This window comes from Rhinolophus sinicus, chromosome 13 (assembly GCF_057876585.1).
Source record: "Rhinolophus sinicus isolate RSI-liver-muscle chromosome 13, RSI-T2T, whole genome shotgun sequence".
NCBI classification, from domain to species: Eukaryota; Metazoa; Chordata; class Mammalia; order Chiroptera; family Rhinolophidae; genus Rhinolophus; species Rhinolophus sinicus.
In genome coordinates, this window is record NC_142513.1 from 3699927 (window position 1) to 3716561 (window position 16635).

A 16635-nucleotide genomic window follows, 5' to 3' on the forward strand; every position below is an offset into this window, starting at 1 on the left:
CACCGCCAAATGCAACCTGGCCCGCAAACCTGCGGGACCCCGCTTCACATGGGGTCCCCGAGGGCCTGATCAGATGGGCCTACCATGAACCAGAGTGACCCATCTACTCATCAGGGGGCTTTCTAAGTCCAACTCCATTTTCTACTGAGCTTTGAAAGCGCCCACTTCCAGCCACAGCAAACATGGCCCAGGCTTACTTGAGATGGGACCCTTCAGAGGTAACTTTAGATTCATTACCCAGTTTTACTTGGTTCTTTCTCCTCCCCCTCTAGCCAGGTGGGCTCAACAGGAAGGGGCGGGGAGGCTGCTCTGGGACCCAACACCCCAACACAGGCCCTTCCGTCAACTTCAACTGCCTTCACCAGCAGGGGAAGCAGTGGCCTCTTAACCTGAGAGGTCTCCAACTTTATTAGTTATTTGAGTGTTCAAGGTGACAATGCAGCCTGAGTCCCATCTCTCCTTTTTTTCTAAACCAAGAATTTCACAAACAAACCAGAACCAAAAACTTGCAAATGGGCCAATTCTTTAGAGAAGGAACTGAAAACGACAAATGGCATTGTATCTTGGCATGAATTCTAAGTTTGCAAATATAAAGATTTGTGTGCAAAAAATACAGGCACCATTTGAAGAATGTGAAGCTACTTATATATGGTACATATGACACACACTGGTACATATCTCACACACACACACACACACACACACACACACACGGCTTGTTTTCAAATTAATTTGAAAGGCTATGTAAGCTCGGCATGATGACGGCATTCAGTTATATCTGACTCAACACAGCTCCGAGTCCAGCACTGCTATCTTTCAATAGCAGTTCTCTTCCTGGGATTTGTTTGAAAGCGTTTAGGTTTCCACGAATCACTGGAGGTTCTTTATTTTTTTCCCCCTTCTGTTACGTACATATGAGCCATCTCTCTCGGCATAAACTGTCTACTGGTAAAAATCAATTTTGATTTTATCAGTATTTATTACTGCTGGTGCCAGCAGTTTAGTAAACTAAGAGAGGAAAAACATGCAAACCAGGAGGAGGAAAAAACATTACCGCTGGGTCCTCACACCTACAAAGAAGATAGCCTGCTGTCATTAAGACATACTTTGTATCGTGCCGAGAAAGCTGCAATTATCAATTTAAATATTCAATCAATAAACATTTACAGGACTCTTATTGCTTACATTTCCTAGTATTTGCGAGGTCAGTGGCGGTTATTTCTAAAACAAGGGCACTGCTCCCAGAGGTGAGGGCACGAGGGCAGCCCGACTGCGGCCGCCCAGGCTCACTTCCTGGCTGGCACCCTAACCAGCTTCTGCCTCACCCATTCTGTGCCAGGTTATTCCAGTTATCTCACGCTCCCTCTCAGGACAGAACAGCCATGTGACAGGATCGCACAATCTCCTCTGTCTTACTCATTTTTTCCTTTTCAGTCCTTCCAGAAAAGACCCTCCAAAACGTGCATGCTTCTCCATGTTCCAGATCTTGGCTCTTAAAGTGGCCCCTGAACCTCAGCCCTGGCGCCACACACTGTCTCTTCTGACACATTCTCTATGGACCAGGATGGCTTCCAGAGTAGCCCATCTTCCCGCCATCACCCTCCTTCTTTCCCTGGGGAGTTCCCTTCTTCCACTCAGTCAAAAAGCCCCACAAACTAACGTGATCGCCAAGTCCTAACCTCCAAAAGGGACAGAGATTTTACAGGATGTTTGGGTAGAAAGAGACAGCTTAGGATTCAGACTTTTGATTTTGAGCTACAAACAAAATGCCCACATCCTCTGAGAATGTACACAAACAGTAAATTACGCTCCAAGACGCAAAGCAGAGGTTTCCCAGGCGCGCTTGTTAAGCCCTCAGTCACCCCCAGGGCAGGAACCAGCACACTCCAGACGCACAGGCCCAAACCACTGGCTGGTAGGAGGCTTTATGGGAACACACAGCCACGGCCTCTAAGTGTCCGGCCCTCCTAACCGCGGTCCTCTCAAGGCCAAGGTAGTGGAAGCTCCATAAACATTCATTTACTGCAGTTCCTACACTGGGAGAACGGTGGTCCACTGACAGAAATCGAACGACAGAAGACACGTGCCTCACAGCTCAGTGTTTTCACTCCCTTCCATAAGGACCTGGATCCACCTGGAAAAAATACTAGAGACGAATTTACAACCGGGCAGCCTCCCATGTCTGCATGCTCTGAGAAATGTGAGCAGTAGGTATGTGGTGAGAACTCAGTCTGCTCGATATTTACTGCCAAGTACCCAGACGCAGACATCTTTTCCCAAAGACGGGAAGTTACTCCTGACACCAGCTGGAGCTCTAAGTCCTGCCCCATCACCAGAGCCAGCAGCTCAGGCCAACGTGACTCGGGTGTACGACCTCTAAGAACGGTCATCCTTGTGGGGCATTTCCTTACCCCACGCACACTGCGGCGTGCTCCGCACGCCTGTCTCTCGTCCTTTCTGCGCGGCACCTGGGCCCAGAGGGAAGCTTTCCTTTCAGGGAAGGGCAGGGGTGGGTGACCAGCTGCTTAAGATTTTCAGCAGTTTTATTTACTCTCAGTGGAAGCCGACCCCCTCCTCCTCAAAAAATATTCATATTATTTAAATAATTAAACATACATATTTTCTCATTTGTAGGGCGCATTTTAAAATCAACCTTCCAATGACAAAATAATAATGACAATGATAAAAATAACAATTCCCCCATTTAGCAAATGTGAGAAAATGACAAAAAAAACCTCTTAATTAGGGGGCTTTATTTTAATCTTTTTCTTTTTAAGATGCTACATAGTCAAACATAATTGGATTGGCCTTTTACATCATAAAATTAATTCACAGTCAAACTCTCAATTACGACTGGATAGATTATGTGAGGAGTCTCTTGCATCCCCTCCCCACCCCCACCCGGCTGGTTCCCTCTCTGACCACTCTGCCACCTAACTCACTCGCCCCGACCCCAAGCTAGGGCCACACGGGAAAGGTCAGGACCAGACTCAGGGCAAATACGCTGGAAGTGTGAGTGGTGGCTGGGGGCGGGCAGTAAAGAAATACAAAGGGTAATACAGAGTTGACTGTTGCTACTAAAAATGTCCCTCCCTATGGTAGCTGTTATTTATTTACACAGAAAAATGCTTCCTGGCAGCTGTTCTCCAACATTCCAATAAACCTCCACGTGTATGCAGAGCCCAGAACCTCTGGACAGAGGAGCCTGCGGCCCTCCAGCAGCCATGTCAGCCTCGCCCACCGGCCTCAGGTAGCACAGGTGATTTTTAGGCCACAGCATTAATTATAATCTCGTGACAGTAAGAAAACATGAGATGAAATACATTAAATAAGTTAAATATGCATTAAACATCTCTGAATAACAGTTCAGCCTCACTACATGAACCAATAGTAATTTAGCTTGGTCCCTTTAAGAGAACAAAGCATTGACTTTTATTTCCAAAGTGTCGGGTCAATCAGTCAACATATGCCTCCCCCTCTTGACCAGCACATCTGACGCTGCCACAGCACAATTCTCTTCTGCTTCTGACTCCGCTCATCAGTACCAAGGAACTGATGGCCTGGGCAGAACGTGGAAAGCAGCCTGGGGAGTGAGTGAGCAGCTTGGGGGTCACTACGTGGAGGTGATGGCACTCCCCAGCGCCGAGGGCCAGCACCAACAGGCAAGGAAGAGTGTCGTGTTTTAAGAGAGGTAATCCAGCAACATGTACCGAGGCTACAAATGTTTAAAATGACATTTACAACATGCCATTGTCACTTAATCATGGTTCCCCTTTCATTAGCAAAGATCATTCTTCTCCCCCAATCACTGACTACTCATTTGTAACTCTCTAAGAGATCGTTATATTATGTTCTATTCGTGTGCGCGTACCACTCGCGCGCGCAGGGAGGGTAATTTAAAGGCAAGACCTGTGAGATGTCATCATACATTAATTTCTTTGTGTACACGGTTATGATAAACTTAAATCCCACGCCACGACGGGCCGTCCCCCGACCGGTTGGCCCACATCTTCGCGGCCTCTACAAAGCGATCTTCCCTATGACCACCCCGACGATGAAGAACAGGACCACCAGCGCCAGCAGCCGGCTGCTCAGGCCCTCCTCCTTGCCAGCCATGGCCAGCGCAGGGCCAGGGCTGTTGCTCTGTGCCGCCTTCCTCATCCGGAGTCCATCTTCTTCCTGCGGGGGAAACACATGTTTCAGAGCCAATCCAAGGCACCAGGAGCGGCGTCACTTACAGCTCAGCAAGGCGGCCTGCACCCCTGAACTCGGATCCCACGATATGGTCCAACCTCCCCATTTTGAAGCCCATTGACAAGGGGACTGGCTTGGGGCCACTAAGAAATGCTGCCAGAAGCTCCTCTTGTCTTCCATCCGTTCTCCACGAAGCTGCTAGTTACCTTTTCCACCACAATCCTAAGCAGGCATTCCTCAGTTCCCCACGATTTATGCAAAGTGCCCTAGAGGGTGGAGCCTGGCCCACCCACCTTCCTGGCCCAGCCTCCCAGCTGCTCCTCTTCTCTTCCATCCACCCCGACCCCCTGTCCTTCCTCCCTCTGCTCAACAGGCTTCCGGAATCAAGTCATGCATTTCTGAAATGACAGGCATCCCAAGGCAGGAATATAAAAATCAAAAGAAACGACAAAGTGGGGGACCTGGAAGCTTTCAAATGTAGAACTCTGTACATAGTCGGTATTTGTTGAGTCACATGTAGACCACTGGATAATGTTCAAATAGCATGATATTTGGAATACTGCAATGTGACTTGACTTGATATATGCATCTCAAATATTTTCTACTTATTGCATGGATTTCCCAACAAAGCAACATTCGTTTTCATATATGTAAAGATACTTGGCCACATTTCCCCCCACCACACAGGTGTGTAAGGAACAGGAAGTTTTTCTTCCGTCACTGCCCGCAAGGCCAAGTCTACATTCCCAAACAGGGCAGGCGGCAAGGCCTTTCTATTCTGGCCCTGACGCCTGGAGCAGCTGGGCACTGGCTAATTACCTGTGTGCTCAGCCCTAGACCCCACACACCAGCTGCACTTTCCTTTCTTTCCCTTCAATTGCTTCACACCCACCAAGTGCCTAATAGGTCCTGGAGACCACAGGCAGGCAGCCCACCAAGCTGAGTCTCCACGCACTTGTGGCCCCCTCTGTGGGACCGCTCATCACACCGGCTGTCAGGTCACGTCAGTGTTTGTGTCTGTCTCCCTGGTACCCCTGGAATGGGAGCTCTCGAGGGCAGGACTGCTCGTGTCTGTGCCCACAGTGCTGCGGACATGGTAGGGCCACCAGAAATTTGTTGGCCAGATAAAAGAATGAAACAACACAAAACAAGAAATCAGTGTTTGGCAGGATAAAGAATCTTCTAGTGTCAAGATTGGTCTGATAACATTTTAAAGACATTCTGCTCATGGGGCATGGCCAATATCGCTGCACAGTGATAAATGACTAGTGTTATTCGATTAACTTCAAAAAAAATGGGCACAGCAAAATACAGCATTTATTTTATTGGGCTTATATAAAAGCTATTTCTACCTATTTATCACTTTAAACAGCACAGAACTCTATTTCTGAAGAGAAATACTCTCAAGAAGAAGCTTTCGGCGTACCTCTGATTTTTAGCCCAAAAGTGAAGTGTCAGCCTCTTAATTTACTCTATACTAAAACAAGGTACTGAATGAGGCAAATCAGAACTCCTGTAAAGCAGACGGTGCCCGGACACTGTCATTCTCCTGTACCGACCACACTGTCAGAACAAAGAGAAGGGCAAGTCAACGGAAATGAATTTGTTACATGTACCTGGCGCTACGGTAGTTAAAGAGCGAAAACCTATTACATGGTTGGGTGGCACCATCAAGATGAAGCGAACAGATCAGCCTCAGAGTTTAAGCTGCTACCAAAGTTCCTAAGATCAGACGATCAGAAATGTTCTCTTCAGTGCCGTGCCTGAAACAGACATACTGTGAAAGCTGGGAAGCGGCTCGGAGGCAGGTCTCTGCCACGGAGGTCCGGGAGATGCAGTTAACTGACAGAGTCAGAGCTACTTCAAGTTGGACTAGTCACTTCCATACCACCACAGGCCTCCAGGGCCCAAAGAAGTGCACCCTGCCTCCCTTCATCACCCAGTGCAAATTGACCCTCCAACACCAATCGCTGCCTCATCCACAGAGCTGGACACGGGCTGCTCCTGTGATCTGCACCTATCTACTCTGACAACTTCCCATCTCCAATCTCATTACCATGTTCACAGTCTGATGAGAGCCTTTTGCCCAGACTTATTTAGAATCTTCAAAACTCAGAATTATACCTGTGTTAAAATAGAGTATAGGTCAGTATTTACCCTCTTAAAAAAAAAGATTCTCATCCAGTGGGGATAACGTGGGGTTGGAAAATGTGAATTCCAGATAACCACTGCTGCTTTACTTTTAGTCTCAAAATTTATTTTCCATTTACACTAATGGAGAATGGGTGGTGGTTGTTTTTCCCTGGAGGGGACAAGAGTTTAAATAGCTATGACACTTCTGCTCAAGGGACACAGATTCTCGAGTGGGGGGTGGGGGGGCGGTGCAAGGACCCTTTTGAGAACCTGATGAAAACTGGAATTTCTCCCCGGAAGAAAAATGTGCAAATACAAAACAACTCTACAAATTCAGGGGTTTGTCAATTCCCCCACCCAAGAGCCCAGGGAAAAGGCGCTGTTTTCTGTAGATGATCAGGAAATGGAATGTCATTACCTTGAAGTGCTTGTTCTCCTCCCGGAGCCTCTGCAGCTCACCTTGCAGCCTCCTACATTCTTCCATCACCTTCTTCACTTCAGTGTCATCCAAAGAAGAACTCAGAGATTTAGACACCGTAGGTGTTTCTGTCTTTGATGCAGTTGTGGATATAATTTTATTTATTTCTACATCATGCTGTTCAGAAATAAATGAAAGCCCAAGTGTCACCAAGTATGTAATAAAGGACTTTTTTTATGCAAAGTAAAGTAGTTCTCAGCAAACACCACACGTGGTAGTGCTTCATCCACACTGTAATATGTCACATTTATTTTAAAAATGGATCACTTTATCTAGTATCTTAATAATCTAAAGCAATTGGGCCCCAGAAATTATGGATAAGGGCAAATAATGAAGTTTGGCTGAGACTAATACTTCAAAGAAAGAGGCCTGTGCATATTGTACTATCCAATTCCTGCCATGCAAAAATTAGCATACTGTAATTGTGCAAGCTCAGGAATTATTAGCCACAAATTACTGTCACCACAAAGACCTGAACATCCCCAGGACTGGCTGGGCGGGGGTAGGAAGCCAGGGAGGACACAGAGAGCGATTTATTTCACCAACTTAGAATCTGGAAGCTGGGATGAAGGTGAGACAAGCTCAGTGTCTACAACGTTTCAGTCTAAGGAAGCTGCACCCCATTTTCCCTGCCAAGACTGTGCTGTGATACCCTCTTGAGATTGACTGGAGGTGAGCCAGTGGGGGGTGAGGCATAGGACGTGGAGGTGCTCAGGTGTGCTGGGGGAGTAAACTAACTGGGGACCACTGCCCTGGGAGTTCCATGCAGCACACAGAACTACCCGTCTACCTCTATCCACCTACGTAGCTCTACCCCTTGTTTTCCAGATAAGACAAGTGAGACCTGAGAGGCAAGGATCCAATCTACAGAGCTAATGTATCAGAGCTAGGACCAGAACACAGGTCTCACAACCTTTAAAACTGACCTTCCCAGGACACAGTGTACAACGCAAAGGAACAGAATGACGACAGCGCTCAATTCCCGAGCAGAAAGAACACTAAGCAGCAGTTGTGCCGCAGATCAGTGGCGTTCCTACAGGTCATATGGACGGTGCTGACGCTCGCTCAGAGCACCCCTACGTGCTAACCCAGCTAGCAACAGCCAGGGCAGTTAATATTCTGCCTGTATTTCAAACTGCGCTTTTAATACCATTTAAGTTTTTCCGACTAGGTTGAAGGGAGGTCTATATTAGCATTCCAGATACAGTCTTCTGTCTTCAACTGGTCACAAGCGAGGCCATGACAAGCTTAGCCCTGGTTTTACACACCGAGAAAAGTGAGCAGGCAGCTTGGAGAGAGTCGCTCCTTGCCCTCAGCCCCTCGGCACAGGAGGCGATTCCCAATGGGGGCAACCCCCCCCCCCCCCCGGCACATCTGGCTGTGTGTGGAGACACTTCTGCGTGTCACACCAGGGGGGTGTGGAGGCCAGGCATCCTACAAGGCCCAGGACAGCCCCCAGGGCACAGTATCCGGCCCAAACCCTAAACGTTAAAGTGCTGAGGGGGAGAAATCCTCCTCTAAAAGCAGGTTTGACAGGAGGAGGTGGGATTTGGGGGAAGGTGGTGCTGCGAGAAAGAGAGGACTGGAAAACCTCCAGAACGCACTTTATGAAACAAAACCTAAGAGCTTACCACCTGTGTATCAAGCACCATGATAAACGGCAAATTGTTCCCTCATTTAGTCTTAACCCCATTTAACAGTGACCTATAAGTTTGCCAAGTCAAAGACGCTCTTCGGGATTTACGATATTTCCACAGCCCACAGGGTATACTTTGCAGGGGGAGAACCTGTGTAGTTAGTTGTCCTTCCATGTCTTTCAAAGGCTGACACAGGAGGGCACACTTATTTGTTGACTTCCGCTTATTTTTTTCTTCATACATCAGAAGAAGGAAAATAATTTGCCAACTTCAGTCTTGGTTTTATAAGAGATGGTATGCAAATAAGTATCAGCTTGTAACATTCAATTATTGGTAACTAGAAACATACTTACTGGTTTATCATTTTCTGCAGGCAATTCAAACACACATCTAAGTTTTGAATCCATAAGGTCTTCCGGTTTTGCCTCCTTCCACTAAAACAATTTAAATTTAATAATCAGGATATTATAAAGCTGCTGGAAGAATCATTTTCTTCCTAAAACTGACAATTTCAGAAAAACACTCTTAATGAGAAAGCCCTGATGTATATCAAATAAAGAACTGACGTCTGCTGAGATTTCCATATTTTCAACATGACAAGATTAAACACACTCGCTCTGCTGACTATTTCGCACACTTAGCAAATCCGGGTCTTGCACCTGACTCTGTCAAGACCCAAAGCTCCTGCTGTCGTTGGTCTGCGGGAGCACCCGGAACAGAGAGGAGCACCACTGAACAAAGGGGAACTTTCCACACTATGTCCAGACGGCCAGCGGTAACTGGCTCCCCTTCACACCCCTCCGGGAGCGAGCGCACACGCTCTGGGAGCGGCTGGGAGACATGCTGCCAAGACAACGCAGCACAGCAGTGGGGCGCCCCTCCCTGCGGCCGACCCAGCCCTCCGGCCAGCTGATGCGGACATCTTCCTGTCTAAATCCATGTCCTGGGAGGATGCGCTCCTGGTTTACTCCTCCTTTTGGCAGTGGAGGACGGGCGTTCAGGGTGTTCTGAGAACTGCAGGCCAGCACAGGAGGAAGGTTACAACACAGAAAAGGAACCAACTCCCCCACCCTTGCCCCAGGACCATGCAGGAGGCAGCTAGAGCAACACGCGTACCAAGAGCCAAAATTGGGAAACAACAAATACGTCGAACAGCAGGGGACTGACCGCCAGAGAAACGCTGGCAGACCCCGCCAATGGAATAGCACGCCATTCAAATCATCCTGAGGAGCGTTGAATTACACAGGGAGAATCCACAGAATATTCAGTGAAGAAGCTGCAAATACTATGTTAAGTCTGTCCCTCTGCACGCACTCTCGCGCGCACGTGTGTGTGTACCCACGTGCACACCTGCGTGCATGTGTCAGCACAGCATCAGGCAAGGCTCAGCGCTGAGTAAAACCACTGGTGACAGACGGCTGGTGGACAGGATATGCCCATGGTCGCCAAGCACCGATTTCTTCAGTGTCACAGATTACCTCTTAACCACAAAGGGCAAATGTGCTTTGACACTGGAGAGTTGGCGGTCACCATCTTAACCAAGTAATCAAACTTAGTGTCACCAACAGAGGACCAGCCAGCATTAAATGTCTTCCGACATGATGCATACGTGACACCACCTATGCAATATTCTTGCCAAAAAACATTTAACCTGAATTTAATTAATCATGAGGAAATAATTGGACAAATCCAGAATGGGGGGCATTCTACAAGTCAACTGACCTAGACTCTAAAAAATTCAGTCAAGAAAAACAAGAAAGGTCGAGGATATTCTACCAGAATAAATAAGAACTAAAGGTCATTTCTGAAACAATGCTGTCAATGGTTTTCTCTATTAGCTAGTATTATTAAATTAATGGTAATTTACTCAGCTGTGTAAAAGACTGTCCTTGTTTGGAAGCATTTAGGGGTGGAGTGTCATGAAGTCTGCGTCTCAAGTCAAGTAATTCAGAAAAAACAAAGTCTGTGACAGAGCTAGAGCAAATGTGGCTAAATGGTAAACGGTAAATCTAGGTAAAGGTAATGTGCGTAGTCTCTGTACTACCATTTTTTCAACTTTCTGTATATCAAAATAAAAAAATATTTTAAAATAAAGAAAAAGCACAAGGCTCTCATTCATTGACAGTGGTTAGGTCAAGTATAAAGATATTACAGGTAACTTTTTAATTCTTGCTCATTTTTACATTTCCAAAAATCCTACAATGTACAATTCATATAAAAAGATTCTTCAACTGTTATAAAAACGATCACACCAGGCGGCAGGAGCCGGTGTCACTGTGCAGAGCACCTGGCCTATCACCAGCGCAGGTGAAGCCGGGCCCGACCCTGGGCCAGGTGTGCTACACCCCGAATCCCTCCACAGCCGTGTGCACCAGGTTTTCACCCCCGTTGTACCGGTGACCAAACCCTGCAGAGTTAAGGAAAACTGCGCAAGGGCAGTTATGAGGAGGCGGAGGCCTCAGCTGCACCCCAGACACCCAAGCCCCTGCTCTCTTCAGCGAGCCATGCAGCAAAGCCAGACAGGGCACTTTCTCGGGGGTTCACATTCTGTATTTGCCATACGTTTTGTTTTCATACAAATCAACATGAAATGACACATCATGTTCTAGGAAATAAAAGCGAAAGCAGTGGATGCCTCAATAATTGTTCTTAGGAAAAAGAAGGTGGCCTATTATCACTGATCTCTCTCAAACCCCAAAAATATCTGGCTTACCCTTCATTTCCTGCCCAGAAGTTCAACACCCATGAAAATGGTCAGTTATACTTTTCCAAGACTAAAAGAAAAGGCTGTGTGGTGACACAGGGACACAAAGGTGGGCTGTGCGGGGAACAGCCCTTCACATAAACTCTGAAAGAGAAAAACTGCAGTGCGGTGTGAGTCAGGCCAACTCAGACTCGCAGGCTTTCCTTGGACGACTTCGGTCTCCTAGTCTGGGCTGGCGGCTGGCAAGCAATGAACAGGCAGAGGCGTTCCTGCCCTCCTTTCCCAAACTGGGAGGAGCAGGCGATCGCCCCGCTGGCACTGCGGCCTGGACTGTTGATCTATATACTGTGATTCTCACTCAGCCCCAGAATGTCCCCTAATATATTCAGATGTGTTAACAAGTTAACTTTGGAATTTCCATCATCATCTTTTGCCAGAAAAATCAATAATATAATATCACTTATTTATTTTATGAAAATAAAGTCATCTTATTTTTGCCAAAATTGGAGACAGAGTTAAACATGTATTTAAGCAGGGGAAAAAATGAAGAAATCTAAAGGAAAAAAAGAAAAAGAACCATGCTTATCAGAACCAAGCCAAAAAACCCCAAAAAACTCTGAAGGGTGAAGGCCATTTAGTATTCCACTCTCACATGCCTCGGATTCTGGGGGGTGGGAAACATGGTAAGAAACATTCCCCATAATGAACAGGAGCACATGATGGGCGATACAGGGAGACAATCCTCAAACCATTCAAGACACAACCCATTAGAACAAGCAACGGCTGAAGCAAATTAAGATATGAAAGTCAGAAAAGAACAGTATTCTGGAAAGTTACATAAAATGTTAAAATCAAAGTTTTAGAAAACCATAAAAGCAGTCAAAGCACAAATCTCCTTGAAAACACCATTCCCCTTTGAAAACAATTCTGAAACATTTTGAAATGCATGCACCCACAATTCTGTACCTAACATTTTTCTTAATTACGCAAAAAAAAATAAGAAGCATTCAGTACTTACTACTGCTTCCATATCAGAAGTGTCACTTGGAGCAAACATAGACTGAACCATAAACTTGTGTTTACTTTTCTCATTGGGATCATAATCGAAAGGCTGTAACATCACTGAGAAAGAAAATATTTCATTAGGAGGGTCAGAGCTTGGTTACCAGCAGCCATATATTAACACTTGTAGTTTGGTTGTAAAGCAGTTTACCAGGGTTCTCTCATCTAAGACTCATGACGCCCTGGGGGAAGTGAGCAGGGCAAGATACCAGCAACTTCTCCACTTTTCAGGTCTCAAACCTGAGGGCCAGAAAAGCGAGGGGACTTGCCCAAGGTCACACAGCAGGGAGTGGCAGAGCGGGGACCCAGGTCTTCTGAGCCCCAGTCCTCGGATCACAGATGTCTCTCACGGACCTTATAGAACAGGTAAACCAGGCAAACACCATATGCCTGTTTTACTCAAGAAAACATCCCAACGATCTCTTCAGGGACTAAAGGAGAATAATCTGAGGCATGTAAGGAACTGTTTTTGTTTCTCTGTCCCATTTCCCAAATCAAGGTAAGGCTTAAAATACAATTTTGCCCATGAAATGTTATCAAGTTTTCACAATCAGCACACTCACAGCATGGAGAAAACGCCACCAGCTTACACCCCCCTTTTCTCCTGAAGAACCCAGAGAAACCTCACATAAAGGCCCCCCTTGGATGAGTCACACCCACCGCACTGAGTGAGGTGCCTTCCTGTTCTAACGGGCTTCTTAGGGACCCACCCGTTAAACGACGGCTGCTTTAAAATCCAGTATTTGCTACAGGCTTTGGCTACACCAGCCATCTACCTAGTTAAGTTCCCTGAGACCTAACATTTTTGCGTGTGGGAAAAGCCTCCTGTGGTCCTGACTGTGAAAAGAGCTAACGTGGACTGAGCGTTTCCCATGTACCAGAAACCAGAGGCCTGTCATGAACCCATTTAATCCCATTTAAGGGGTAGGAACTGTTGCAGGTGCACTTTGGATGCCATTTCCAGATGAAAAAACGGAAGCACAGAAAGGTTAACTGCCGTGCTCGCGGTCACAGCCCGGAGCAGGAGCAGCGCTCCAACGCGCGGTCTGCCGAGGAGCCCTGCTCACAGCCCCGAGGGCTCACACGGGGCCCTGACAGTGTCAGGCTGCCCTCCTGCACCTGCCAGGCTCCCACACCTGCCTCTGACCCCCATCCGGGCTTCCCAGGCCCTCCCCTGCAGCCGCACAACCCATTCCCCCACAGCAGGCGGAGGGGCAGGTATCCTAAGCCGTAGTTTACAAAGGAAGACTCCGGAGCTCAACAAAGTGAAGTGACTTGCTCAGGGTCACAATGTTAGGAAGAGAAAGAGAGAGAAAGAGCCACGCGCGGCCCAGCGGCCCTCCTGCCCCACCAGTCACTCCCACAGGAAATGGGTTCACATCTCACGTCCCAGGCCCACCGTCACATCTCTTCTAGAACCACACATGATGGAGAGTAAAAATACAAATATCCCCCATCCATCTAGGGGTGCAGGGCTCCTTTCAATCTTGGGGACAGAGGAAGTCTATTAAAATCTAACAGCACCTCAGATTTCAATGCTCCAGTGTCTGCCATCACCAGGCAGCTCAGCTGCCCACATCACCCATCTGAATGCTCTGAGCTACAGGGGTCCCTGCTGGGAGGCTTCTTCAGGACATAAATTAATTAATGAAACCTTTTTAAGACTCGGGGCTTGTATACACACGACACCGAGTCTAGCTACCAATAAAGATTACTAAAATTGGGATGTTTGGGCTAAGTACCCAAAATCCAGTGTGAACGTCCGCAGAGAGAAGACAAGGTCCATTGAAAACACAGGGCCACTCCACTTGGAATTTATTTTTGCAGGTGCAAAGGCCTTGCTGGCAGCTCTGGACCCGGAATGCAGATAACTCTTCCTCTGGCACCAGAGTTGGCAAGGGCACTCCCACAGACAGACCTGGAACATGACACACCTGGACTGGACACATGGCCTCAGCAGCAGATCAAAACCATGAACTCTTCTTCTGAAAGCTAACTCCCACAGTGTTGCAGTGAGGAAGGTAACACGCCATGAACTAAGGAGCCAATAGTCTTCACGGAGGGCACAGCTCGAGTAGCAAAAATGACCTCATCCTTGAGACTCTTCCAAGCTGTGAAAGGCCCTGAGAGCTGAGGCAGAACCAGGATTATCTGTGAAGGGCCCTGATGTGCAGGAAACGAGAGCAACAAGAAGGTACTACTCATTGCCAGCGAAGTTGGCTCTTTAGCTCAAACCACACTGGGTCAGACAGAGAGTTGATGGGTGTAGAGAACCTAAGATCTCCCCACACAAACAGCCCAGGAAGCTCTGCTGCCCCCTTCCCACTCTTCTCCCCTCCGCAAGGCAGTGCAAGTGAGAAAGGGCAGCAAGACACGTCTGCCTGGCTAGAGCCTGCATCTCCAGGAGGAAAGGAAAATGGCCCTCCCCAGCACCTACTATGCGCTAGGCACCACAGAAGGCACACGTCATTAGTTCTCCCAGTTAGTCCCCACACCAATCCATCAAAGAAGCCCACGTCTTCCTTCTCCAGATGAGAAGACCAGGCTTCGAAAGGCTACTGGTCCCCCTCAGGCCCCATGGCCGGCACATTCAAATGGAGCCAGTCTGCACTCCATACTGGTTTTGCTTCCAGACTCAGAAGTCCACACCGCAGGTTCTCAAAGCGTCATCCGCAAACCCCGAGGGACCCCCATCAGGTGGTCCACTAAGTCAAAACTGCGGTCCCGACAACGCCAAGACTCTCCACGCCTCTTCTGCTGTGTTGGCACTCAGTGACGCTGGCGTCGGGCTGTGGGTCAAACTGCTCCCGGCGAGCACGGCCCGGGCAGGGGCACTGCAGTGCTCGTGTCTTTGCCACACACTCAGTTTTTTAAAAAAGGTTGGTTTCACTTAGGAATATCCTAGATGAAGCAATAAAATCAATTATTTTACTGAATTTCAACATGTGACAACACTCCACAGAGTGAAACGGGAAGTACACATAAAGCACTTCTACTGTCTTAGGAAAAGCACCTGTGCAATTGTTTGTCTTACAAGCTGCACTTGACACTTCGTCACGGAACACCACTGACTTGCAAGAGCCACCAACAGAAAAACTGTGGTTGTTCAGACCCAGGTATGTGGCAGCTGTTTTCTTAAAAAATGAACGAAATGTCTATCAATTCAAGGACCACAGCTTGTTCCTTGGCCGATGATTAAATCCGGGCTTTCAAGCAAAAATTAGACTCTTGGAAAACACATATCTGCCACCAAGAGCTTCACAGTTTCCCAAACACTTAAAGACTTTTCCAATGAGAGCAATGGAAATTGTAACAAATGTGAATTTTTGATATTGTGTAATGAAGTATGTCAACATTTGGGAGACCTGTATAACGCAGCTAACAAAATATTACAAAATCCATTCAAAGTGCAAGAGACACCAACGCATTTTAGTGAAACAAAGTTCAAGCAGTTCATTGACATGGTTCCAGAGTCCGCATCACACTAAACTTTCAGGCAGTGCCACCTGTCGAGTTTTGGTGTAGTATCAAAGAATACTGTCCATAACTATCTGAAAAGGCTACGAAAAACACTCTCTCCTTCTCCAAATACGTGGCCTGTGGTAAAGGTGGTTTTCCTTTACACAGATTCACCAAAACAACGCCTGATAGCAGACTAAGTGCAAAGGCAGACAGGAGAATCCAGCCCATCTTCCAGCTAGCCACACATCAGAGAGATTTGCAAAACATGTCAAACAACACATCTCACTACATTTTTTTGAAAAGTTATTTTTCATTAAAAAATGTTCCTGCTAGCATGTAATTGACTTATTAATGTGATTATAAAATGAATACTTTCTGAATTGCTCAGTTTAATTTGCAATATGATAAAATATTGATACAACCCACAAACAAAAGTGTTCTTTGGGTCTTCAATCGTAAGAGTGTAAGGCTCCTGAGACCACAGGTCGGGGTGTGTGATGCTCCACCAAGCTGCCTGGCACGCCCGTGCGGGAGGAAGACGATCCGGATACGTAATTCAAGCGAAGGCACTGGCAGCTTTGTGCAGTGCCCTGCTTATGAGAAACTGCAGTTTAAGAGAAAAAGCAGTTTCACACAAACCACGCCTCGGGTTCTGGTGTGCATCGGGGCCTCCCGTGGAATCGGAAGCACGTATGTCCCTTCCAGGAAGAGGACTGGGGCTCCCTGCGCCCTTCTAACCAGCCTACCTTGTAACTGCTTGCTTCGCCTCTGTGGGGGAACTGTCGGAGGTCGACGACAGCCCTGGACCTTACAGACGTGCTCAGCACAACTCCGGCCCAGACCACCCTGCCTGCCAAGTCACCACAGCGTGGACGTGGAAGAACTGAGAAAAGGTGACCTTACATTTAGACCTTCAAGGAAGACAGGCACGTCAGCGCACAAAGAAGTGGGCGACGGTGGAAACC

At 47.4% G+C, this 16635-nt stretch overlaps 1 protein-coding gene across 2 annotated transcripts in view; it reads right to left on the minus strand.

Annotated features, from left to right (window-relative positions):
* Positions 1 to 2736: 2736 nt before the first annotated feature.
* VAPB (VAMP associated protein B and C) overlaps positions 2737 to 16635 on the minus strand; it is a 48643-nt gene continuing 34744 nt past the window's right edge. Inside the window, exons 3-6 of one of the 2 annotated variants that reach the window (XR_012491415.2) lie at positions 12165 to 12268; positions 8796 to 8876; positions 5087 to 6922; positions 2737 to 4179 (exon numbers count right to left, since the gene is read on the minus strand). Coding sequence is in view for 1 of the 2 variants with exons in the window: in XM_074318129.2 (XP_074174230.2) it covers positions 4021 to 4179; positions 6746 to 6922; positions 8796 to 8876; positions 12165 to 12268 (521 nt within the window). In the remaining variant the exon portion in view is untranslated. The remainder of the gene's footprint in view (positions 4180 to 5086; positions 6923 to 8795; positions 8877 to 12164; positions 12269 to 16635) is intronic. The other variant, XM_074318129.2, reaches the window with a different exon arrangement.